The sequence below is a fragment of the Pogona vitticeps genome, chromosome 4 (genome assembly GCF_051106095.1).
Source record: "Pogona vitticeps strain Pit_001003342236 chromosome 4, PviZW2.1, whole genome shotgun sequence".
NCBI lineage: Eukaryota > Metazoa > Chordata > Lepidosauria > Squamata > Agamidae > Pogona > Pogona vitticeps.
In genome coordinates, this window is record NC_135786.1 from 237663738 (window position 1) to 237691195 (window position 27458).

The 27458-nt window shown below is 46.0% G+C and overlaps 1 protein-coding gene and 1 non-coding gene across 2 annotated transcripts; both read right to left on the reverse strand.

Annotated features, from left to right (window-relative positions):
* Positions 1-1190: 1190 nt before the first annotated feature.
* Positions 1191-3758, reverse strand: LOC110089065 (uncharacterized). Its single transcript, XR_013544402.1, has 2 exons — positions 3640-3758; positions 1191-2299 (listed from the first exon to the last, which is right to left on the reverse strand). It is a non-coding gene; the product is annotated as an uncharacterized LOC110089065 (transcript).
* Positions 3759-13292: 9534 nt separating this feature from the next.
* Positions 13293-26787, reverse strand: LOC110089060 (lymphocyte antigen 6E). Its single transcript, XM_072996473.2, has 3 exons — positions 26632-26787; positions 16199-16312; positions 13293-13702 (listed from the first exon to the last, which is right to left on the reverse strand). Exons 1-3 carry the CDS (start codon positions 26684-26686, stop codon positions 13497-13499), a joined length of 375 nt encoding a protein of 124 aa, XP_072852574.2. The 5' UTR covers positions 26687-26787; the 3' UTR covers positions 13293-13496.
* Between the last annotated feature and the right edge of the window lie 671 nt (positions 26788-27458).

Consider the following 27458-nt stretch of genomic DNA (forward strand, 5'->3'; position numbering starts at 1 on the left):
CATATTACAATTATTTTTATTCTATTTGTTGTGAGCCACACAGAGTAGACATTGTCTAGATGGGCAGCATATAAGTCTAATAAATAAATAAATGTAACCATTTTGCTACAACAAACCGACCTGGCCAACCACACAGAGGAAGCTAGAAAGAGTTCAGTAGAGTCTGAAAGCTTGCACCATGAACGTCTTTTGATGCAGTTCAAAGTATTGCCTGTGCGGAGCCTGTTCAAGGTCCTACTTCCCTGGTTTCTGGTTCTTCACATGACCTAACTTGTTCCTTTAGTTCGTATTTATTTACTAAAATATTTCTAATTTCTAATCTTCCCTGTATCAACATTACATGGGATAGTAGTAAAAAAAATTGCTGCATGGCGATTGAAATAATTTAAATATTTCAAAACATTTTTAAAATCACATTGAAAGAGTTTAAGAATGCAAACAAAAGCAAGCCAGGAATTTAGGAGGGTAGAGGCCAGGAGAGGGAGCCATGCGGGCACTCACTGGGAAATGCTCATGCAAGCGTTGCCCAGCAGGAGGCAGTATTCTTCAATTGAAAGTGCATGTCGTCAAAAGCGGTACCAGTGGTGTATATTAAGGATCAGATCTGGAAACACGACTCACATTTTTCCTAGCCAGAATGGTCTCTGGGCATGCTAGCTGGGGATTCTGGGTGATCTAGTCTAAATTTGGCTTGTTCCCAATTGATTTGTTCTCTGGGAAAAAACCCGATGTTGGGAAAGTGTGAAGGCAAGAGGAGAAGGGGACCACAGAGGACGAGATGGATGGACAGGGTCATCAAAGCCACCAACATGAATTTGACACAACTCCGGGAGGCAGTGGAAGACAGGAGGGCCTGGCGTGCTCGGTCCACGGGGTCACGGAGAGTTGGACATGACTTAACGACAAAACAACAACAATTGATTTGTACAAAGCACAACCTCCCTGTTTAGAGCTGCCAAATGCAGGGGCAAAGCAACCGCCCAAACTGGCAACCTCAGGAAGAAAGAAGAAGAGGAAGACAAGGAGGAGGAGGAGGAGGAAGAGCATCCTTTCGGCTTTGGCCCAACCACTTCATTAGCTCTGGAGCTACTTGTCCTTGTCCTCCGCTCTTCCTCAGTAGCATGTTGGACGCCTTCCGACCTGAGGGTCCCATCTTCCAGCATCATATCTTTTATCCTTTTGTTTCTGATCATGGGGCGTTCTTGGCAAAGATACTGGAATGGCATTGCCAGTTCCTACTCCAGGTGTATTGCATTTAGTCGGAACTCTCCACTATGTCCTGTCCGTCTTGGGTGTCCCTGCACGGCATAGCCCATAGCCCTTCTCTGTGTTACTCAAGCCCCTTGGCCACGACCAGGCAGCAATCCATTAAGGGGTAAGGTTGTGTTGTCAACAGAATAAATATCACACACAATGGGATAAGTGCCTGTCTAGTCGCTCCCTGGATTGTTTCTCACACATCAGCGAAACTTCAATCAACTCTGGCTTTTTCTTTAACAGATTAAAGAGAAAGCCTTGTTTGTAAGGCCAATGACCTTATTGGCCAGAATAAATTCTCAAAGCTGAGCTGAGGGAAGAGCTTCTTTGTCCTGTTTGTGTAAAAACCCCTCAGGAGGAAAAAGGAAAGGCAGTGGGAATCTGAACCTGCAGGAGGAGGGAGGAGAAAAGGAGAAAGCTGAAAAGCAAAAAGACTGAAACAAGGCCAAGACAGTCTGGTGGCTCAGCTCCATTCAAGGCAGAAGGACGACATCTGAGAGTTTGGGAGAGACGGCATCACTTCGCAGAGCAGGCCAAAAACTCAGACTCCTGGATGAGCCTCCATGTCTAAGACATGTCCCCTTGTATGTTTTTAACCAGCACATCAGAGAGAGAGAGAGAGAGAGAGGGCAGCTCTTTATTCTCATGCACTGACATTTTTTGAATGGAGATCTTTCTCATGTGAGAAAGCATTCATTCATGGCCTCGCCCCATGGCATGCGAGGGAAAGCAATGATGGGATATGTAAAACAGTGTTCAGTGAGTCCAAGATTTAAGAACAGTGCAGAGTTTTGTATCTTCTCTTCAGGCATCTAGAGACGCACAAGCAGAGAACTTCTCTCCATGCCCCGTCACAGTTCCATCGGCAGGATGTAGAGGAAGCTGGCCAGCATCGCCACGATCAGGGTGGCGTAACTGGTCTTCATACTGACGGCTCCCTTCCCGTTGCAGTAGCTGTCCTCACAACAAACCACCTTGACACCCGTTTCCTTGATTTCGGGGCACTTCTCAGCACACTGTTTGCTGATGGACGGTTTGTGATCTGAAAATTAGAATTGTAAACAAGGTGGGTTAAGAAACTGCCAGCTGTCTAAACGACCTGGAGTGAATAATAGTGCATCTATATTACACACAGAACATGTAAACATGTGCTTTATCTGCAGAAATAGATTTTTCGGTTGAGTAATAGCTATCTTCTCAGAAGTATTCTCAGAAGTACAAGCTGGATTTCGAAGGGGCAGAGGAACTAGAGACCAAATTGCTAACATGCGCTGGATTATGGAGAAAGCCAGGGAGTTCCAGAAAAACATCTACTTCTGCTTCATTGACTATGCAAAAGCCTTTGACTATGTGGACCACAACAAACTATGGCAAGTCCTTAAGGAAATGGGAGTGCCTGACCACTTTATCCATCTCCTGAGAAACCTATATGTGGGACAGGAAGCAACAGTTAGAGCTGGATATGGAACAACTGAAAGGAGTACGACAAGGCTGTATATTGTTCTCCGGCTTATTTAACTTATATGCAGAATACATCATGGGAAAGGCTGGACTGGAGGAATCCCAAACTGGAATTAAGATTGCCGGAAGAAACATCAACAAACCCAGATATGCAGATGATACCACTCTGATGGCAGAAAGTGAGGAGGAATTAAAGAACCTCTTAATGATGGTGAAAGAGGAGAGCACAAAAAATAGTATGAACCTCAACATCAAAGAAGTGTGACCGCCGAAGAATTAATGCTTTTGAATTGTGGTGTTGGAGGAGACCCTTGAGAGTCCCCTGGACTGCAAAGAGAACAAACCTATCTGTTTTGAAGGAAATCAACCCTGAGTGCTCCGTGGAAGGACAGATCCTGAAGCTGAGGTTCCCATACTTTGGCCATCTCATGGGAAGAGAAGACTCCCTGGAAAAGACCCTGATGTTGGGAAAGTGTGAGGGCAAGAGGAGAAGGGGGACGACAGAGGATGAGATGGATGGACAGGGTCACTGAAGCGACCAACATGAATTTGACCCAACTCCGGGAGGCAATGGAAGACAGGAGGGCCTGGCGTGCTCTGGTCCATGGGGTCATGAATAGTCAGACACAACTTAACAACTAAACAACAACAACATTTAATTCAGTGTAGCATTGTGCACTTGACTTTTTTCTAAAAGAGCTGTCATTTGGAGGAATCCATAAAGAACCAGACAGACAAAATGTATAAATGACATGAGTGGTTTTTTTTCTAACTTAAACCTCAGTATTCAAGTTTAATTGCAGTGTTGCCACTTCGAAACAAATCATTTGGTTTTGTGCACTTGGGCTCAAAAAGGTTCGCCATCACTGGGTTAGGACGGCCAGCTTGGCCAGCGGATCCTCCCATTCCTCTGCCACTTACCAGAGGTTTCGTTATAGATTGCCACGCAGTGTCGCTCTGACGCTGAACACTCGCTGGAGAAGAGGCAGGCGGAGGGAGCGTTGGCCTTCTGACACGCGTAACAGTGCAACGACAAAGCTGGTTTCCAAAACAAAGCAAACCAAAAAAAGATGAATAAGCGTGTGGGTTTCAGAGTGGCTGGCATGATGGGTTTTTCAGAACTTTCTTTTAAAGTTCTGCGTGCTTTTGTGATGCCCCCAAATGACCCCTGTATGTCTTGGGCCTTGTGCTACGTCGCATGCTTTCAGGTTTCCCAGTGCTGCCAGAACTGTGGGTACACACGCACAGACGAGGGTCTGTTATCTCCTTCTAACTCACGAGCCTGTGGACGGCTGTAGACCCTCTGAGGTTTTCTGAAGCGACAAAGACTCCCATGCATTAAATGGGTGGTTGCCCTGCAATGTTTTTAAACCTGTTTTTGCTGTTGATTTTACTTACCGCTTTTAACACAAAGGTAAAGGTTCCCCTTTACCTTTGAGGTACGTGGTGAGGGACATGAGGGACATGGTGGCGCTGTGGGCTAAACTGCAGAAGCCTTTGTGTGCTGCAGGGTTAGAAGACCAAGCAGTCGTAAGATCGAATCCACGCGACAGAGTGAGTGCCCGTCACTTGTCCCAACTCCCGCCAACCTAGCGGTTCGAAAGCATGCACATGCAAGTAGATAAATAGGGACCACCTCGGTGGGAAGGTAACAGCATTCCGTGTCTAAGTCGCACTGGCCATGTGACCACGGAAGATTGTCTTCGGACAAAACGCTGGCTCTATGGCTTGGAAACGGGGATGAGCACCGCCCCCTAGAGTCGAACACGACTGGACAAAAATTGTCAAGGGGAACCTTTACCTTTACCTTAAAGGTTCCCCTTGACATTTAGTCCAGTCGTGTCCAACTCTAGGGGGTGGTGCTCATCCTGGTCTCGAAGCCATAGAGCCAATGTTTGTCCGAAGACAGTTTCCATGGTCACGTGGCCAGCGCGACTATACACGGAACACTGTTACCTTCCCACTGAGGTGGTACCTATTTATCTACTCGAATTTTTACATGCTTTTGAACTGCTAGGTTGGCAGGAGCTGGAACAATCTTACGAAGGCTGGTCTTCTGACCTTGCAGCACAGAGGCTTCTGCAGTTTAACCCGCAGGACCACCACGTCCCTTATGCTTTTAACATAATGCTTGTTTAATTCCCTTTTTAAAAATATCCATTATACTTATGTTTTTTGCTTTTCAGTATGGTCTTTTAATTGTTGCAAGCTGCCTTTAGCCCTTTTAAGGTGGAAGGCAAGGTAAAAATATTTCGAATAAATAAATAACAAATGCTCATATGGTTCTGGTTTTGTCTGCATAAATATTAGCACTAAAATTTGAATGTCGGAAACAGGTCCAAATGTAATTTGGGCTCATTCTCCCATCCTTACATGCTATCAAAATGCCTCCAGTTTATGAACCAGTGACCTTCAGAAAAGCTCTCTTTAGCAGCCCTGCACAGGTCTTGCAAACACTAGTCTGTGGCTTCTTTTTTAAGTCAACCCATTTCAAGTTCAATCTTCCTCTTTTCCTACTGCCTTCCATTTTACCTACCATGAAATCTCATCTTTTCAAAATGTGCCCAAAGTATAACAAATTCATTTTTCATCATTATTACTCATAGCTGCTTTTAGGATAACTAAAATCTGTATTTAGATACTGTCTTCATTAGGGTGAAGTTTCGACCCCTTTATTGGGCCAAAGATTACAAAGGAAACCAAAGAGGAAAGAGGAGGAAGCTTGATCTGAAGAGAGTCTGCACCATGTCTTGTGATGTAACGGAGGACAAAAACTTCTGCCTTCCAATGAATGCACACACAGGGAGGCGATGGTTAGAGATGGGCATAAATCGCTGGTTTGTGTTGGTTCATTTAACGGCAAAACAGGTTTCGATGCTTCAAAACCTATGCAAGCCGCCCTGAGTAGACTTTGTCTAGAGGGGCGGGGTATAAGTCTAAATAAAGTAAAAGTAAAGTAAAAGCCCTGCCTCCTCTTTCAGGCACCCACTCAGGGGCAGCGCCCAGAGGAGGCAGGGCAGGGAAGCCAGGGCTGCTCCCTCCAAGTGGGCGCCTAACAGAGGAGGTGGGGCTAGGAAGCTCCGAACACCAGTTTGGCCATTAAACGAACCGGCACAAACTCCCGAACTGGCGGTCCATGCCCATCTCTGGAGCTAACCACAGTAGATGGATCATAAATGTTAAGGGTCAAAAGATGAATCAACGGTTGCATAAGAACACATACATTTTTAATTTGAATATACCCTAAGCTATGGCTGCTCCTAAGCACCCCAACTGGGCTTGCCTTGCACAACTGTTGAGTGTAGAGAACAGCGTCAAAAACTGTCTCAGCCCTGCTGTCACAGCTAGGGTGTCTCAACAAAACAGACGGTGCCCTGGGGTCCTTTCCACCTGCTTCCCTACTCTCTTCTCCGGGGCACACCATGTTTTGTCGTCTGCCGAAGACTCTCTTTGATTCCCCCTCACCTTTCTCCACAAAGAGTGCCGCGAACAGGAGCCCAACTGTGACAGCCTTCATTTTGGCAATGCCTTGCCAGCCGGTGGTTACCACGTCCTCCAGATATGTTACAACAAGGAAGAGCGCATGGTTACCTAAAAGGATGGATTTGCATTGGGTATAATTAGGGTGCATCGTGGGAATGCTTTTCACTGGAAATCCACCTCGAGCAAGCTGGCGCTTGCAAGAATTCCCAACCCCACCTCATTTCTCAGCAACACCGATACTGAAACCGTTTCTCCATTCCTGGCTCCTTGCATCAAACATCAAAATACAGCTCAAACGTTCACGGAGAATGTAAGCCTGGTGTTTATACGGCTCTACTGCATCACAAGACAGTGATTGACTTGGGGTGGCTGAGGACTGGATGCCTCTTTGAGGCCTGTTCATCTCTGCGAAAGCCACAGCACTCTGTAGGAAATCCATCCTTCCTGCCTGATGAATTCCAACTGGCTGTGTTTGCCATGCTTTGCTCTCCAAACGGGGTATTGCATTTGCCCTTGAGAGTTGCACAGTTTCCTAAAGCAAAGCTTCACTGGAATGGGTCCTTGAGTTTATTCTCTTTTTTTTTTTTTTGGCAGCTTATTTTTTATTTTAAAACAAACACAATTACAACAACAAAAATACAAAAATACAAATAATAGTGCTGTTTGAGACTACATTCTAACGTGCACACACGGGACCCCACTGAACAATTTTTATTGCAGATTTCTTTTCCAAAACTGTATAGATTGTTGTTTAGAGGCTTTCCCCTTTCCTTTCACTAATACAAATTCAACAAGTCTGCCCCAAATAGCATAAAAATTATTAGAACTTATTTCCCCTCTTTTCATCCTAAATTCAGTAGTCTATTTATCATTTAATGCCATGTCCCATACTTCATTATACAAATCTTCTAATTTAATGTCATTTTTGTCTTTCCAGAACCTAGCTATTAATATTCTAGCAACTAAAATAGGATGCAGCCGTGGCAGAACCGTACACTTTGCCCCGAAACTCATTTTAGATGCCTTTTGAAGGCAATCCTGTGATTTCACGACAACCCGAAGCTGCTCTGCATCATGGGATTTGAAGGCAAGTGTTCAAAGGTCCAATCTTCAGTTTCTTAAAAGACAAGAGACCCACTAAGTTCCATTGCATGAGTGACAAAGATCTACCATATTAGTTCACAACAACAGTTAAGCCCATGTCATTTCAAATTAAATGGCCTTCTTTCTGGGCAGTATTATTTGAATTATATGTGGCTCTTTGCCAAGATTAACAGCCTTCAAAGCACCATGCATTCCCCCCCCAAAAAAGTTGGGGAGCAGGATGGCGTGGGTGCCCAAGGATCAAGTGCTCATATGAACCGAATTTAACGATCATGATTGAATCCTTGAATGACTTCTTAGTTATTTTAAATGTTTACTTGCTTTTCGTTATTCAGTTGTGTTTTAGTTAACATATAGATCAATTGTTTTTTTTAATGTTTAATTTATTATCTTTTAAATTCTATTCCTTTTAATCTTGTGAGCTGCCCTGGGTCCCGGTTTTGAGAGAAAGCCAGCCTTGGTTGGTCCGGAGGGCAGGGCTTTCATCGAGAAGCAAAAACCACAGGATTTGGGATGGAAAGGAGAAGAAGCCACCGGCAGCTGGTCCTCATTTCAGTCTCAGGTTACACCCAGCAAGCCACCTTACCAAGGGTGGGGACCCACGGGGCCCTGCCTGTGTTCCCCTCCCACTAGACGTCCAGCCTCGTCACACTCTGTGTGGGGAAGGAGAAGAAAGCGACAGTACAGGTAGCTGCTACCTGTCCCTGCTAGCTAAATCCCCCGTTGGCTGCTGTTCCTTCTCCTTCAGAGGTCATCACGTTGGGATCTCTCAACGTGATGGAAGCAGCCATCCATGAGAGAGGTTGTAGATGCTTCCTGCCTTCCAAAACCTGCACTAGTTTGACTAGATCAGGTGTAAGCCAATCTTGGCCCTCTGGATATTCTTGGTGGCCAAGACCCAGCATCCCTCCCCACTTGATAGCCTAGCCCAGGGTCTGAGGAGGATTGAAGTCCCAAAACATCTGGATGGACCACATCTTGGATGGACCCTCCCTCTTCCAGGAACACCTGCAGCTCAAGTCCCATCTATTTCTCCCCCAGAGCTAAGCTTGTAGGATTCACAGTCCGATCCCCTTTGTGATAGGACTGTAGGAACAACTCCAGAGGTTTTGTCCATGTTCTCTGCAGTCTTAGGTTCCATTTCTCACCTTGTGAAGTAAAGCATCAGATTTGAAAGACAGGGGAAAGAGGACCAGATCTAGGGCATGACCACACTGAAGTTTGTCCCAGGTTGATGCAAACATCTTTATATTGAGCCCTAAAGATATCTACAAGCGGGATTTCAAAGCCTTAGGAATGGACCTCCACTGATGGGAAACCTTGACCTCTGAGCATTCAGCCTGGAGGCAGGCGGTGCAGCATGGCCTCTCCCAATTTGAAGAGACCCTTGTCCAGCAGGCCGAGGCCAAGAGCCCATCCCGAAACCAGCAAAATCAGGGAGCTGGACAGGGGACAGACGGTACTGGTCTTCAGTGTGGAAGGGATGGTCACTCTCGAATTGATCTCCTCAGCCACACTAGGTCACACTTCCTGTTCCAAGACTTCTGTTCAGAGCACGCTGCCATAGTCTCTCGAGACTGAAGGATGCCTACAATCAATCTGGCATTTAAGTCACGATTACCGTTCATTCAAAAATGTTTAATTATACCAGGAAGGTGTGATTCAGGTATCCACACATCACACAGGTTCCCTTTCCCCTCACTCTTCTCTACTATTATCCACACCCACTTAACCACTCCCTTCACTAGCATTTACACCCTTTCTCTTTTTTAATTGGTCATAACTGAAACAGCACTAAACTGACAAGGTGCGTGTGACAAGCATCGGAATTAGCACTGTATTGGTTTAGCGCTCTAACTATATCACTAAACTTTAAAAAGAAACATTTTTTAAAAAATACAACTCACAAATTGTATCACAGTTGTGATCTTTACCAGAGTGAGCAGGAGGCAAGCAAAAGGCGTAGGATTCACTCCTATAGAATGTCTCACTTTGTGCATCATCACTGATGTCATCTGGACATACCTAACAATGGCCCTGAAGAACTGAGATGGACAATCAGACAAGGCCGCAAGAGAAAATGCTGTGAGTGGAAACACTACAAACAAAATGAGCAAAATATACCACATAATCATACCACAAGATCGGATCTCACACTCATGTTGTGTAATCGACAGAATAAATATCTGAAAAGAACAGGGAGGAACAATGCAGAAAAAGAGGTGCAAATAACCAAGTGTGGATTTTTTTTTATTTTTTCACTGCAGCTATCACAATTCACCAGAAATTCCCTCAACCATAATTCTGGTACCTGTAGCCAAAAAAATCTAAGTCCTTAAAGGAGAGTTTCAGCACACACATCTAAGGCACTCATCTAAGTTCCTCTCCGCAGACATTGTAAAGGGTGAGAGTGGGTAGGATTTGCTAAACTCCATGGGAGCTGCAAGGGGCTAAGGGATTGGTAGTCTGCCTGCTCATTAGGCTCTGCATATAGTTCCCATGGAGTTGAGCAAGTCCCACCCACTCTCTTCTTGGACTGCAACTCCCAGAAGCCTTCACCGTGGAATGTGAGCCACTGGAAAGCATTCCTAAACTCTGGTTAAAACCTTGTCCTTTAGGTCAGTGGTCCCCAAACTTGGGCCTCCAGATGTTCTTGGACTTCAACTCCCAGAAATCCTGGCCAGAAGAGGTGGTTGGTGTAGGCTTCTGGGAGTTGTAGTCCAAGAACATCTGGAGGTCCAAGGTTGGGGACCACTGGGCTAAGGTATTGGTAGTCTGCCTGCTCATTAGGCTCTGCACATGATACTTTTCGGGGGGGGGGGGAAACTACCAACAGAGTTGCCACGGAGCTTAGCAAGTCCAACCCACTCTCTCCCCCCTGTCAGGTAGAACCTCCAGAATGGAAAATTATGACACTTGTACTACAGACTATCCAGGAATATCCATCCCTTGCCATCTGTTATCCCATGTGATTTCTGGTTATTGGAAGCATAGGTTTCCAAAATTCCCATCCCCTCTAGGCCAGCTGGGAGAAACAGAGCCTAGCCACAAATCTATTCCCCAAGTCCCCAGATTGATTCTTCAGGTCTCTCTCTCTCTCTCTGTCTCTCTCTCTCTGTGCAACCTGTGCACAGGTATGTATCCCAAGCACTTCTGCTGGAATCTTTTCATTGCTCCCCCACATTCTTCACCGCCTTCCTTCCCACGGCTTCCAGAAAGCTTTAAATATCCTCCTTCCCGTATTGCTTTCCCTATAAGCTGCCGAGGAACCTGTCTGTCTCCCAGCTTCTGGCTAAGAACACAAGCAATAAAGATGTCCTATCAATTACCAGGATGACAGCATAGCCATAGAAACAGAGCCTGCCAATTACAGAAGTAGAAAGACAAAAAGGAACTGGGAATCATGCCATAAAAGCTAAAAATAGGTAGCCGCACATGTCTGCATTTTGATGAACTCATTTCATCATTGGTGATGACAGCTGTTTTGCCAATTTATGTTATTGGCCAAACTAGTAATATAGTTGATTTTTTGTGCCAGGAGCCTCCCAGCCTTATTCTTCTGTTTTCACAGAACGATAGAATAATGGAGTTGAAAGGGGTCTATAAGGCCATCAAGACCAACCCTCTGCTGAAGGCAGGATCAATGTAGATCTGACAGAGGGTTGTCTAATTTTCTCTTGTATGCCTCCAGCACTGGAGCGCTCACCAACTCCCAAGGTAACTGGGTTCCACCGTCGTACTGCTTTAAGAGTTAGGACATTTTTCTGGCTATTCAACCTTGAGCCCATTGTTGTGTGTATATTCTGGGATGACTGAGAACAGATTTTGCCCCTCCTCTATATGACAGCCTTTCAAGTATCTGAAAAGCACAATCCTATCTCCTCTCTGTCTTCTTTTCTCGAGGCTAAACATGCCCAATTCTTTCAGTCTTTCCTCCTAGGACTTGGTTTCCAGTCCCCTGATCATCCTTATCATCCTCCTCTGAACTTGCTCCATTTTGTCTGCATCCTTCTTAAAGTGGGGTGCCCAGAACTGGACACAAAACTTGAGATGAGGCCTAACTTGTGCTGAACAGAGGGGAATGAGTACCTCATGGTATGTGTGACTATACCTCTGTTAAAGCATCCTGAAATAGCATTGGCCTTTTTTGCAGGCACATCACACTCTTGGCTCATATTCAGCTTTGATATATAACAATTTGAAGATCCTTCTCAACTGTAGTATTACTTAGCCAGCTATCCCCCATCACAACTGTGTATTTGGTTTCTTTTTTCCTAGGTGTAGAACTTGGCACTTACCTCTCAAACTTTGACACCGCCGGTGACCGCCCCGAAGGAGACCCATAACTCTATGACCGGGAACAAGGCCTTCTCAGTGGTGGCTGCCACGCTATGGGACTCCTTGCGAGCAGATCTGGGCTAGTGAAAACACAGTTATTCAGAGAAGCTTTCTGGAATATCCACCCCTCGTGATCATTTGATATGTTTATGTTATGCTTAACTTGGGATGGAGGGGTTCGGTTGCCACCCCCTCTGGGGGTTCTTCTGGAATGTTTTATGGATTGTATGTTTCATGGATGGGGGGCTTTGGGTGTGTTTATACGTAGAAGCCACCTAGAGTAGTGGTGAACCATGCGATGGGTAGTAGAAACATCAAATGAATAAACATCTTCTTTAGGATCAAAACCACACCTACAACAGGAGTTACTCCAAAACATTGTCTGAGTGCTATCCTGGGTAATGCTTGCCCATGCTTTTGGGCTGCATATGTATGCACATGTGTTCATGAAGCCCTGTGGCTCATGCTCAAACTCTCCCCTGCAGTGGCCTGCCTGAAGGCATATTCCAGCTAAGCCTGCGCAAGGCAACCCAGTGGTGACTCAGATCACAGAATCGTAGAATCGTGGAGTTGGAAGGAGCCTCTATGGCCATCGAGTCCAACCCCCTGCTCAAGCCGATCTGACTGGTAAAGGTTCCCTTGACATTTAGTCCAGTTGTTTCCGACTTTGGGGGGCAGTGTTTCTAAGCCGTAGAGCGAGCGTTTTGTCTGAAGACAGTTTCCGTGGTCACGTGGCCAGCGCGACTAGACACGGAACACCATGACCTTCCCACTGAGGTGGTACCTATTTATCTACTCACATTTTTACATGCTTTCGAATTGCTACGTTGGCAGGAGCTGGGACAAAGCAACGAGAGCTCCCTCCGTCACGTGGATTCGATCTTACGACGGCTGGTCTTCTGACTTTGCAGGACAGAGTCTTCTGCGGTTTAACCCGCAGCACCACCACGTCCTTCAGTTCGGGGATGTGGTCCAATTTTCTCTTGAAGGCCTCTAGTATTGGGGAACTCATCACCTCCCAAGGTCATGGTTTCATTGCTGTGTTACTCTAACAGTTAAGAAGTTTTTCCTGATATTCAGTGGAAATCTGACTTCCTGCAACTTGAGCCCCTTATTATTTTATCCTGTACTTTGGGATGACGGAGAACAGAGCAGCACAACAGTTGAATCTGTGATCTCGAGAGGTGGTGAGTGCTCCCAACCCTGGAGGCCTTCAAGGGGAACTTAGACAACTACCTGGCAGACATCCTGTGGTTCCTATTCCTGCCTTGAGCAGAGCGGGTTGGACTGGATGGCCTTAGAGGGCCCCTTCCAACTTCACGATTCTGTGATTCTAAGGAGAAAGTTAAAAGGCACTGTTGCATTCAGCTGGCCACTTTGAGGAGGAGAGTGAGGTTTCTCTCAAGAGTAGAATGGGGTCATTCTTGTGTTCTCCTGAACCCCAGTTCACCAGGGGGGTCAGAACAAGGGAGAGGGAAATTCAACTGTGCTTTCAACAAAGAGAGATTAAAAAATGGTCTCCAGCTTGGGAGGCACTGTGCCAGTTCACAGTGCCAGTAAGGGGGACTGATCCCTGGAGGGTCCTCCCTCAGGAAGACGTCTCCCTGCATGTGGTATTCTGAAGTTCAGAAAGAAGGCTAAGGAAAACCTTTTTTTTTCTTCCATGCAGGCACTTTTATTCACCGCATAAAGAATTTATGTGAGAAACATTCGATTGTGACATTGCGCTCCTTTGCGTTTAGCCAAAAACAGGGGTATTATTGTGTCACCCATGAGAAGACACAGGCAAGGGTCTCCGGAAAGAAGCCTTCTGGGGAGACCGTGGGCCAGAGAGCTGCTCTCCACAGTCCCCCTCACAGCCCGGTCCGCAGGGCATAGAAAAAGCTGGCAAGCGTCGCCAGCGCCATCAGGCTGTAGCTGGTTTTCACCGTGCTGGGCCCACCGCTGTTGCAGCCATCGGTTTCACAGCAGGTGGATGAGATTTTGGAGCTCCCTTTGACTTCGGTGTTGAAATTTGGACAACTGGGGGCACAATATTTGTTGATAGATGTTGCTTCACCTGCAAAATAGAAAGAGAGAGAGAAAACACAGATGCAACAGCTGTCAATGCTGTCTAGAGAAAACGGCCCAAATGAGGTCTAATAAATTGCACTAGAGAAGGCCCATTGGATCAATGGAGATTTGGCAAGTCAATGCCACCAGATGTTCCATTGATTGAAATGGGCCTACTCTAACGGGTCCATTGATTCAAATGCGCCTACTCTAACTCTTACTTTAACGTAGTAAGTCACAGAGTGCGCCCATTTGAGTCAATGGAATTTACATAGGCCTTGACTCGATAAATCCTCACTGATTCAATCCATGGGCCTACTCTAGTGCAATTTACTATGCACAGCAGCAGGATTTTGGCCAATGTGGTTTTCTGAGCATAACGCTGGCAAGGAGCAAGTGAGTGTAGAACGATGATGTTTGTGTGGCCTCAGATTAATTAGTTTGTTAAAAATGGAATCAAGGGGGGGGGGCTCAATTTATGAAATGTCATTAAGCGCTTGATTAATCTATTAATCAAAAATATAGTTTTGTTATTGGGGAAAAAAGCCTTGCACATGCTAAGCTATTGTCATCACGAATATTTAGGACCTGACAGCCAATTTTTAGGTGTGACTCTTTTGGCCACACCCTGCACCAGCAAAGCTGGAAAAGGAGAAGTGTATTGCAATAATGATGCTAATATGCTGGCTATGCTTATTTTGGGGATTCTGCGATCAGTGGTCCAAGAAAGTAACTTCTCCAAGCATTGTAAAAGCAGCACCCCCTGCATCTCTGGCTTTCCTAAGTCAATGCTCACTGTCATGGAGGTGTGCAGGCTCTAAGGACGAAGAAAAGAAGCTCTTGCTTCAGCTTTATGCAGAGATAAAATATTTTTTGCAAGTCTATTCATTTAATTGTCAAATTGAAGTGAAGTAGGAGAAGATCAAAGGATAATCGATGGGGCTACTTGGACTCAGGACAAGCATTCCGTGACTGTGGGGAAATTCAATCCTTGCCATTTATGCCTGCCCCCCCCCCCAACACACACACACACATGTCTACCAAAGACGCTTTAGCAAATGGCCAAGATAATGCTACTGAAATAGCCTGCTTCTGGTCAAAAACGGTCTTATTTTCTTAACAGTTTAGGACCTCGATATCTGGCAGAGCGCCTTCTCCCACCCAGTTCTACCAGAGACACTCGTTCTAGCCAGGATGGATGATTGAGGGGCCTAATGCCGAGGGAGGCCTGGAAGGAAAGAACGAGGAACCGGGTCTTCTTGGCAGTGGCCCCTCGCCTCTGGAACAAAACCTGCCTGTGGAGATCCGCCTGGCTCCCTCTATGGGTGTCTTTAGAAGTAAATTAAAGACATGGCTATTTAGGCAGGCTTTCCCTCCTGCTGTATTTTAATATCTATATTTTTACATCTTGGATTTTTACATGTTATTGGTTTTATTGTTTTTAAATTTTTGTTATGCCGCCCAAAGGAGACTATCTGTCTAGATGGGCGGGGTAGAAATCTAACGAAATAATAAAATAAAATAAATAATTAACATTTTAATTTGTTTTTAAATTTTACTTATAATTTGAAATTGTGTAATGCTCTGATACAAATGAAGAAAGAAAAAGGGTCAGATGGTAGCAACCATGCCAGTCCATCAATTAAAATCCATTTGCAACTTCAGTCCTTAAAGAATAAACATGTTGTAAACAATGGTTTTTTCCCAGATGTGCCCCAGATGTGCCCATCCTCCCCCACTCCCAGAAAGGCCTGGCATTTGGTTTTCCTCCCCTTTCCGGCGTGCATTAGACAACATTTAATCTCTTTTTTCTTCCATCTCCAAGCAACCTCCTCTCCCCTCTGGTGATTACCCATACTTCAGAGATGTTGCTGCCTTCCCTCATTCCAGGTACAGACCCCGATGGGATGAGGGACTCCGTTTTCAGCATCCTATTTCCTTGCCTTTTCTCCCAGCTGTCTCGCCCTGAGGAATGTCAGCGTAAGCACACCTGGATCCTTGAGCTTTTCCCACCTAGGATTTGTTTTCTAGATCCTTTAATTTTGTTTCCGCTTCCCGAAGGTTTCTGAGCATTCAGCCCGATTTAAGGCTGAATATCAAGATTCAGGGGGGAAAAATTCTTAACTGTTAGAGCAGTACGACAATGGAATGAATGACCTTGGGAGGTGATGAGCGCTCCAGCGCTGGAGGCATGCAAGAGAAACCTGAACAACTGTCTGTCGGATTTGCTTTGATTTATATTCCTGCCTTGAGCAGGGGGTTGGACTTGATGGATTCGAAGCCCCCTTCCAACTTCATTAGTCTATGATTTATTGTAATCCTCCAAAGTTACTTTTTTTTAAGCTCTGGGGATTCCCTGCAGCTTATTGATGTCTTTCCTTATCCCACCTTCTACTCAGGACGAGACTTTTCTACCCCACATTTTCCCTCCACCACCCAATTTCTCTCCAGTCCTGCCTTCCTTCCTCCTGGCACATGGATTCTCCACATCCCAAACACTTACCAGCTCTTTCGTGATAAAATGACACACAATGTCGATCCAAATCGGAACATCTTATAAGCTTGCAATCTGCGTGAGATTTCACGTTTTCACACTTGTAACACTGCAGGGATGAAGCTGTTTTGAAAAGAAAGAAAGAAAGAGGAGCATGCACAAAGTTTTTTTAGGTACTTGAGTGTTTTCCTTAGAACTTCCTTTTAGATATAATTCTATCCCCCCCAACCACCCATCCCCAGCAACCTTGAGGAATTTTTGGAACCAGAGACGTCCGGTAACAAATGACAGTAACTCATTGTTACATACAGCACTGATGGTACCTGTCTGTCATGGGTTTGGAGGGAAAGTTCCATCCTATGGGGAGTGGAAGGCGGGACATCAGGGAGGAGGGGCTGTACTGTATATATATTTGGAGCTTGTGTGGAGAAGTTTAGTTGTAGGAGTTGGAGTCTGTGTGTCAGACTGAGTACAACTGTGTGTCAGTTAGTACATACCTGATAGGTTCAGGTCTCTATCTAGGTAGCCAGAACTGATAGGTTCAGGGTCTGTGCTTTACTTTAAAGTGTTCTGTGTGAACCAAACTGTTGTATGTATGATTGAGACTAAGCCACGTTACAGTATCTTATTTACCTGATTTTTTTATTTACCCTGTTTGTTATTTAAATAAACCTTGTTCTTTTGTTTGTTAAAAATCCATTCCTGGTCTGTGTGACTCCTTATAGGGAATGGTTGGTGGCAGCATAATTAGAGTGTGGCATACTCCAGTAGGTCTGGGGTTGTCACATTGATTGGTGTCCAGCGTGTGGGATACGACTGGTCCAGTTGTCCAGTGGTCCAGCAAAGCCTTGGCAAGTGTGCCCAGAGCAAGGGGGGTCTAGTCAGGGAAAATCTGAGGGCGCGTAGGTAATCTTCTAGGCTTACCTCACGGGGAGGTACGCTAGTGGAAGAACGTGCACACTCAGATTGGGGACTAGATTAGGGAGCTCTGAGGCAACCGGTTTTGGCGGGAAAGGGCTGAGGCAAAGCTGTGTGAAGTAACAGTGATCTAGCCTGTCTGCTGAGAGGCCTAGCAGAGGGGGTGAATTCTGCCTGGCAACAGTTGCAAGTTAGTGCTGAAGGAACAGCAGCAATCTATAGAAGGCTGTTCCTGAGGCAAAAGAAAAAAAGTCGTCGCTTTATTTTGAGGCTTGACTTTTGAAGGCAGCCTTTTCTGGGGGGGGGGATTATGCCCTTGACTCGAAGCCAAATGGTAGAAATGGAAAAAGAAGAAAGATTGGAGAGAGAGAGGATGGCGTTTGAGTTAAGAAAATTGGAAAGGGAGGCCAGAGAAAGAGCTGAAATCAGTCAGGCAGAGGCAGATGCCAAGGAAAGGGGAATGGCCATGAGGATGAAAGAGATGGAACTGAAACACAGAATTAGAATGGCACAATTAAAATTAACATTCCTAAATAAGAAAAATAACAACTTATCAGTTGAAGAAATTGCGGAAAGAGAAAAGTATGAGGCTCAGGCCAGACAAAGTGAGCAAGATCTTGGAAAATATAATCAGCAAAAAGACATTAAATTAAAAGAAATCAGAGATAAGACTGAAGAAAAAGTAAAAGAGATAAAAGCTAGGGCTGAGGAAGAAATTTTACAGATCAGGGCTGAGTTTGAGGCTAAGAAAAAGGAGCTGGATTTGAGAATAAAAGAGAAGAAATTGCAGCTAGAAAAGAAACCACCAAGACCTCAGATTTTGGAGGGAAAACCAAAACCAGATGAGAAGGACTCCAAGTACAGCAGAAAATGTTATTTCTGTCAGGGAAAGGGCCATCTAATCTCAGAGTGTGAGAAATGGAAGCAGCTAAAGGGAAATTTGCCTCATGATCTGAGTGGAACCAAGCCAAAAGCTGTGTTCTGTGTCCAGACAGAGCAAAGCTCCTTGCCACTGAAGGAGCCTGTTACCATGGCTACTCAATCTGGAACAGTTACATCTGCTGATCAGGCTGGGGAAAATGGTCCTCTTGTGGAGGTCAAGCGCTGCTTACTAGTGAGGACAGATTCGCAGTTGTTTGAGACCGCAGGGGTGGACGTAGGAATACTTGACCATCAGTATAGGGGGCTAAGGGATACTTGTTCCCAGGTGACCCTGTGCCATCCAGACATTATTCCTAGGGAGTATATAATCCCAAATGAGAGCCTAAAGGTGGCAGGGATTGAGGGGCAGGTGATCTCACTGCCAGTAGCAGAGGTACCTGTGAGCTTTCAAGGCTGGAGGGGAGTTTGGCGGCTAGCGATTTCATCGACTCTGCCAGCAGCCGTGCTCGTGGGAAATGACCTGGCTGAACATGTGAAACGGGTGCTAGTGATTACACGCTCACAAGCCACCACGGGGACAGTTCAGGGGGGTACTGAAGAGCCCGAGACGGAAGCAGATGAGGGTAGTTCCGAAGCTGTGGTAAAAACCTTAACCACAGACAGCAAATTTGGCCAAGAGCAAAAGGCAGACGCCACTCTCCAAAAGTGTTTTGAACAGGTGACAGACACCCAGCTAACACCTGAAACCACAGCGAGATTTTGTGAGAAAAAGGGAATTTTATATAGAGAGACCCTGAGGAATGTCTCAAAAGGGGGAGATGGGATCAGAAGTCAGCTAGTGGTGCCTGAAAAGTATCGCCCCATGATCTTACAAAGGGGGCACTCTGACATGTTTGCTGCGCACTTAGGGGTGAACAAAACACAGCAGAGAATCACACAAAATTTTTACTGGCCTGAAATAGGGAAGCAGATCAAGGAGTTCTGTAAACAATGTGATGTGTGTCAGAGGCAGGGGAATAACCGTGACAGGACCAAAGCGAAGTTGTGCCCTTTGCCTGTGATTGACACCCCGTTCAAATGTATAGGAGTGGATATTGTGGGACCTTTGCCCAAGGCCACAAAGAGGGGGAACCAGTTCATTCTCACCATTGTGGACCATGCCACGAGGTACCCCGAAGCCATTCCCTTGACTAACATTGAAACTAACACAGTGGCAGATGCCTTGGTGGGGTATATGTCCAGGATGGGATTTGCCTCAGAAATAATCACAGATTTGGGCGCATCGTTTACATCGAAGCTCATGAAACGGTTATGGCAAATCTGTGGAATCAAACACAAGGAAACCACTGCCTATCACCCCGAAAGTAATGGGTTAATGGAGAAGTTCAATGGGACTCTGATGCGCATGATTAGGGCTTACTTGGCAGAGAATCCAAACAATTGGGACCAGAAGCTGCAATCCCTTTTGTTTGCTTATCGATCAGTGCCACAAGCCAGTACCGGGTTCAGTCCGTTTGAACTTTTGTTTGGGAGAAAAGTGAAAGGTCCACTTGATTTAATCAAACAAAATTGGGAGCAGATCACCCAGGATGACCCACAAGATGTTGTGACGTATATAGACACTTTAATGACTGACCTGAAGAGAAACCTAGAGCTAGCAGCAGAAAACCTGCAAGATCAGAAGGTCAGAAAGAAAACCTGGTATGACCAGCAAGCCAGGGAGAGGCACTTTAACCCAGGGGAGGAAGTGCTTTGGCCTAGGCCCTGCAAAGAGAACAAACTGCAGCTGGGTAGCCCAGAAATAAAATATTTGGGTCACATAGTAGGGGGAGGAGTGATCAAACCCCTAGAGGCCAAGATAGAAGCCGTTCGTGATTGGCCCAGACCCAACACCAAGAAAAAAATCAAATCATTTCTTGGGTTGGTGGGCTACTACAGAAAGTTCATCCCGAGGTTTAGCGAGATGGTGACTCCGCTGACCGATCTGACGTGGAAGAAGACTGATGACCGCATCCCGTGGACCAGCGACTGTGAGGAGGCGTTCCGGAGGTTGAAGGAGGCGCTCATCAATTATCCAGTGCTGCGTGCTCCAGACTTCGACCGGGAGTTCATCATCTACACCAATGCGTCTAACAGCGGGGTAGGAGCAATTCTTTGCCAGGAGGATGAAAATGGTGACCAGCATCCAGTGTCCTACCTGAGTAGGAAACTCCAGAAAGATGAGAGACATTTGGCAACCGTGGAAAAGGAGTGCCTGGCCATAGTCTACGCGATCCAGAAGGCCAAACCTTACATCTGGGGAAGACATTTTGTTCTGTGCACTGACCACTCACCACTGCAGTGGTTAAAGACAATGAAAACCCACAATAGTAAACTTATGAGGTGGGCTTTAAACCTGCAAGATTATGACTTTGAAGTGAAGGTGGTCAGAGGGTCAAAGAACTGTGTTGCTGACGCCTTGTCAAGAAGACCCGAAGAGTGAAGACGGCGAAGAAACTATGGACTATGTATAGTTTGTTGACCAAAAGTTAAATGTACTTGTTTATTATACATGCGTGGTTTGTATTAATAAAGGTAACTTAATGTATTGTAAATATGAATGTTAAAATGCATAAGTGATATGTTTAACCTAGAGTGTAAGTATGGGATTGTGTTATTGTATAACTGTTTTGTGTTGATCCTGGTTGTTTTTTGGAGAAAAGCACTTTAGCTTTTCCCCTGCAAAACAACTTATAAAGAGGGGAGGTGTTACATACAGCACTGATGGTACCTGTCTGTCATGGGTTTGGAGGGAAAGTTCCATCCTATGGGGAGTGGAAGGCGGGACATCAGGGAGGAGGGGCTGTACTGTATATATATTTGGAGCTTGTGTGGAGAAGTTTAGTTGTAGGAGTTGGAGTCTGTGTGTCAGACTGAGTACAACTGTGTGTCAGTTAGTACATACCTGATAGGTTCAGGTCTCTATCTAGGTAGCCAGAACTGATAGGTTCAGGGTCTGTGCTTTACTTTAAAGTGTTCTGTGTGAACCAAACTGTTGTATGTATGATTGAGACTAAGCCACGTTACTGTATCTTATTTACCTGATTTTTTTATTTACCCTGTTTGTTATTTAAATAAACCTTGTTCTTTTGTTTGTTAAAAATCCATTCCTGGTCTGTGTGACTCCTTATAGGGAATGGTTGGTGGCAGCATAATTAGAGTGTGGCATACTCCAGTAGGTCTGGGGTTGTCACACTCATCTATCGGCAACAAGCCAGTAGTCAAAATACTTTTTTCCCCCCCATCCACTGGACACGCACCTGAGTGCATGACTGACTGAATGCATGAGCCAGGTGTCGCCAAATGTGTGCACACTAGGGCCACCGTTTCTGGTTGACTTCTCATGTAACAAAATTCAATTCCTAGCTTCAAGTTAGGAAATCAACCCTGAGTGCTCATTGGAAGGACAGATCCTGAAGCTGAGGTGCCAATATTTTGGCCATCTCATGAGAAGAGAAGACTCCCTGGAAAAGACCCTGATGTTAGGAAAGTGTGAAGGCAAGAGGAGAAGGGGACGACAGAGGATGAGATGGTTGGACAGGGTCATCGAAGCGACCAACATGGATTTGACCCAACTCCGGGAGGCAGTGGAGGACAGGAGGGCCTGGCGTGCTCTGGGCTGTGGGGGTCACAAAGAGTCGGACACGACTAAACGACTAAACAACAACAACAAAGCTTCAAGTTGTGTTGTGCACAGTGAAGAAGACACAGAAAAACAGGGCACGATTGCAAAGGGAAAATGCTCTCCAATCTGATCTTCTCTTGAAAGTTCATGAATAAGGCAGGGCCATTGCCCAATGGCGAAATGGTCATCTGGAAGCAATGGGGCTGGAGCACCGATGCAAGGAGATCTGGCCCCATTTGGCATTTGAGGGCAGTAAGGAGCATGCCCCCAAAACTCTGTGTATCACCCCAGTGGATGGTCACATCATTGTCATTCTTATGTTCCATCAAGTCATCTCTGACTGATGGCGACTCTGTGAATCAGCAATCCCCCTAAAGTCCTGCTCTCAACCGCCCTCCTCAGCTCTTGCAGACTCAAGCTTGTGGCTTCTCTTCTGGAGTCCGTCCATCTCGTATTGGGTCTTCCTCTTTTCCTGCCGCCTTCCGCTTTTCCCAGCATGATGCTCTTTTCCAGAGAAGCATGCCTTTTGATGAAGTGCCCAACGGAGGACAGCCTCAGTTTCTTGATTTCTTCTAGGACCTGATTTCGTCTAGAACTGATTTCTTCTAGGACCCACTTGTTCATCTTTCTAGCTTCCCAGGGTGTCTGGAAAGCTTTCCTCTACCACTGCGTTTCAAACAAATCAACTCTTTTTTCCTGTTGGCTTTCTTCCCTCTCCAGCTTTTACACCACAGTTGCATGATCAGCAAGCTGCAATTTAAAAAAAAATCCTTTTGAAGAGTCCTAAAGTAAATGGAGGGGCCCTTCCTTCAGCAGATCTTAGGGGATAGCTCCTTAAAAAAATCATTTGCCCATCTAAGATGGCACAGGTCTCGCCATGTCTCGTATAGTGAGTTTCATGAATGAAACAATTCTACTTTGATGGTTGTTGTGGGTTTTTCGGGTTCTTTTGCCATGTTCTGAAGGTTGTTCTTCCTGGCATTTCACCAGTCTCTGTGGCCATGGGCATCTTCAGAGGACAGGGGTAGGAACTCAGTCCATGAGGAGGACAGTTGAGAGCTTCGACTATGCCGACTTTTGTCGGCAAGGTGATGTCTCTGCTTTTTAAGATGCTGTCGAGGTTTGTCATCGCTTTCCTCCCAAGAATCAGGCATCTTTTAATTTCGTGGCTGCTGTCACCATCTGCAGTGATCCTGGAGCCCAAGATGGTGAAATCTGTCACTCCTAATCTGTGCAGATTAGGAGGGAGCAGAGGATGCCAATCAAGCCATCAATCATTACCTCCTTCATGCTTCTTCAAAGGGAGAGACATTTTCCTCCTTGCTTAAGCTTCCGGGAGGAGAAAATGGGAGCTGGCTGCCAGCTGGGTGGGGCCCGAATGAGCAAACTGTGGGTGCAGAAGCCGCCACCCAATGGGGGCGTTAGCATGAAATGCAGCTCCATGTATAGATTGATTTGATTTGATTTAAAGGCCACCTTTCTCCCAATAAGGGGAGCCAAGGGCGCTTCACAATATTAATAGAATTAAATACGGAGTAAGTTAAACCTATTTTTTTAAAAAAAACCCTCTACACTATTTAAAACACACCTGAATAATTAAAAGTGAGGAAACATTAAAAAACGATGTTCTCTTTAGAAAGGGTGAGGGACTTAATCGCGATTATTAAAAGCCTGCCTGAAAAGATGGGTCTGTAGATGTCAGCGGAAGGATAAAAAGGAGACGGTCAGCCTGATTTCCCGGGTGGTGGTGGTGGGGAGAGTGTTCCCTAACCTGGGAGCTGCCACAGAGAAGGCCCTCCCTCGTGTCTCCATCCGCTGTGTCTGCGCTGGCAATGGAAGAGCAGAGGACAGCTTGCAACACAAACTGGGACTTACACAACCAGCATTTCAGATTTCAGCATGCTGTGCTTTACAGGAGAAGCCTGCCGTTTTCAGTTGTAACACAGCTTCTGGTGGGCTCCATCTTACATTGGGGACTTCTAGCTGGGATGCTTTGAGGCATGTGGCAGATAAAACCTACAGTAAATAACCACACACCGCAATTTTAAATCTCTTGTTGCTGCTGCAGCAAGCTGCCAAGTCGCCTCCAACATATGGCGACCCTGTGCATGAGTGCTCTCCTAAAGGTCCAGTCTTCCACTGCCCTGCTCAGGTCTTGCAAACTCTAGCCTGTGGTTTCCTTCAGAGAGTCAGTCCATCTTGTACTTAGTCTTCCTCTTCTCCTGCTGCCTTCCGTCTTTCCCAGCATTCTTGCCCTTTCCATCGTGACTTGTCTTCTCCGGATGTGCCCAAATTTCAGCACAGCCAGTTCAGTTGGCGTCTAAACTGAATTTAGACTTGATCTGTTCTGTTATTGTTTGTCTCCTGGGCAACCGCCCTAAATGGCTCCCGAGGTGGGTATTCGGTGTAGGCGTGTAAATCTTGCAGCCTCTTGCTCTCATCAAGAAACAAGGCGTGTGTGCGTGCCTTTTTTCTCTCCTTACAGTAAGACTTCTTCGTGCAAGGTTTTTTTTTTTTTTCCTTCCAAACTTTGGAAGTTAGATTTGTCTTCTCCACGTGAGCAAAGTTTAGGTCCCCACAGCTGTGGTCTGTCAGTTGGAACTCCCAGCACAGAGAATTCTGGAGTCTGTAATCCAAAAAATCTGAATGGCCCACCCCCTACTAGAGATTCAGACTCTCTTGATCCCTGGCTCCACGGCATTCCAAGTGACCGAGATCAACCAGCTTACCATTTAGAGACCTAGAAAGCCCGAAACAAGGTCAAACCAGGATATCTGAAAGACTGTCTCCACTCATCTATTCCTACCGGGAATTTGATAACTTCACAACGCCCTTCAGAGTTGCCAGATCAGGAACTCTTTTCTGGCTCTCCAGGTGGGGAGATAACCCAAAGGACAAGCCAGAGAGGAGAAGAACATGCATGTGGTCCTTTTAAAGCCTGGACATCCATCGCCCATCCACTCCCCGTTGGTGCTGTGGCTCATGGGCTGAGCCTAAAGACGTTTGTGTGTATGCACTGATGGTTGGATACATACAATGGACCAAGTGCAGGCACAACAGAACCCTCTAGTGGCCTCCCCATCCTCATTCTTTCCTTTGAGGCACATTGAGGTCCATTGCAGTGGCCATACCATTGGGAGCAAGCCAGGGAGTGAAGCACCAGCCTTAGAACTCACAGAGCTTCTCAGCAGCAATTCGACAGCCTGTCTGTTGTTCCCTCTTGGTCACGAGGACAGGCAGCAGTATAAACTACTGTTGACCTGGGTAACTGTGGTAAGTTGCCTACAGTGAGCTGAATGGCCTGTCATCATCTGATAAGAGCCCATTCAGGATCTGTATTCATGGATACTGACAAAAGTCCGCATAGTCAAAGCTATGGTTTTTCCAATAGCAATGTATGGAAGTGAGAGCAGGACCATAAAGAAGGCTGACTGCCAAAGAATTGATGCTTTTGAATTGTGGCGCTGGAGGAAGCTCTTGAGAGTCCCCTGGACTGCAAGGAGAACAAACCTATCCGTTCTGAAGGAAATCAACCCTGAGTGCTCACTGGAAGGACAGATCCTGAAGCTGAGGTTCCCATACTTTGGCCATCTCATGAGAAGAGAAGACTCCCTGGAAAAGACTCTGATGTTGGGAAAGTGTGAGGGCAAGAGGAGAAGGGATGACAGAAGATGAGATGGTTGGACAGGGTCATCGAAGCGACCAACATAAATTTGACCCAACTCCAGGAGGCAGTGGAAGATAGGAGGGCCTGGTGTGCTCTGGTCCATGGGATCACAAAGAGTCAGACAGGACTGAACGACTGAACAACAACATTCATGGATCAAATTAGAACTGCATCTCAAAGTCTCAGTGACATGGTCTAATTTTGACGAGGGAGTAAAAACAAAAACAGATATCCTTATCCCTTCTTTTTCCTATGCCCTTGTCACACACCGCGTTAAGCCCTGTAGCAGAAACTCTTTTCTCCATGAAAGTAGCACCCAGGAATCTCCCTTGAAGGATCAATCAACCTCATCTTTGTCATTCATGCAGAACAAAGCACAGAGATCACATTCTGATAATGCAGAGCAGAGGCAGACCAGATGCTGATCTCAGTGCATCTTGAGCTAACCAGGCCCACATTAAAATGCAAACGCCCTTAGTACCTGAAAAGTCTGAGCAAGCTGCAGAATTATAATTACTCAACAGGAGAGCAAATGGTTGACACCTTAAATGCTGCCCTCTCCCCCCCCCCCCGGTCAATCTTATATTAAAGCAGTGGTTGTCAACCTTGGATTCCCAGATGTTCTTGAACTGCATCTCCCAGAAATCTTGGCCAGCACAGCTAGTGGTGAAGAGTGGTCGTATAGACCAGATGGGTGGGATACAAATCAAATCAAATCAATCAATAAAGATTTCAGGGAGTTTTAGTCTAAGAACACCTGGGGACCCAAGGTTGGGAACCACTGTGCAAAGTAGAGAAGAAAAGTCTACAAGGAAACTCTCTTTCAAGTAGCCAGTAATGAGCCAAACAGATCAACCATCTCAGTATAAAAGTTGCTTTGGGGTGTCATAATGAGTTTATCAGCTTTAGAAAGGAATACATGCATGCATGAAGGAGTATAAATTTGTAGGCAGTGCTAGGTTTCAAGGGTTCCCAGACTGTGGGTGTAGCTGGGAAGACCATCATCAGCATCACCATCACCACCACCATCACCACCATCTTAGAACTGCACAGCTGGAAGGGACCCTATGGATCACCCAGTCCAGCCCCTGTCAAAGAAGCACAGTGAGGAATCGAACTCCCAACCCCTGGCTCCACAGCCAGAGACCTCAACCACAAAGCAGTCCCCAGAGCAACTCTTAGCTGCTTGAGCAAGGGGGTCTCTGCTGCAGCACCTCAGCCGTAGAGTTTGGGCCCCGTGATCATTTGGAAGCCATTTCCCAGCCCCCTTTTTCAAGACGACATGACCTCTCTCCCGTGGCCCCCTCTCACCTCTCTCCAGGCAGAGCGCAGAGGCCAAGAGCATCACTGTCAAAGCCTTCATCATGGCGAGGTCTCTCCAGCGGGTAAGCAGAAGGCAGCTGTTCTCACTGCCTATATGTTGCAGCTGCTAAGGAGGCATGGATGTGTCACACGTTTAGGATGGTGCAATCAGGGAGGGGCCCGCGGTCGGTGCAGCTGGAAATCTTTCTGGGTCCTGCTAGACAGAGCGTGTTGAAATCTTCCCGAAAGGCCCTCGAGTTCCCTGCTACGCACACTTCCCGATTGCAGTGTCGACCCTGTTTCTGTTCCACTGCTTGCTTTCTAGGAGATTTCAAAACAAGGCTCCTTCGCCAGAATAAGGATCTCAGGTTTATGAGTGCTCAGAACATCTCTTTGAATTCCATGATTCTAGGATAGTCATAGATTTCTGCAGAAAATCTGTGTGTTCTTTTAGATTCCACCAGTTTCTGTTTGCAATACCTGTCTTGGAGGTTGTTGACTTTGTGTACCTTGGCTCAACGATCTCTGACGCCCTCTCCCTAGATGTCAAGCTGGATAAACACACTGGCAAAGCAGCCACCATGTTCTCTAGACTCACAAAGAGATCCAGGTCTATAGAGCCTGTGTCCTGAGCACATTCCTGTACTCCAGCGAGTCCTGGACCCTTTGTGCACGACAGGAGAGGAAGCTCAAGACACATTCCATGTGAGTTGTCTCCGACGTATTTTTGGTATCACCTGGCAGGACAAAGTTCCAAACAGAGTCATTCTAGAATGAGCTGGAATGTTTAGCATGTATACATTACAGAAACAGCAACGTCTCCTTTGGTTCAGGGA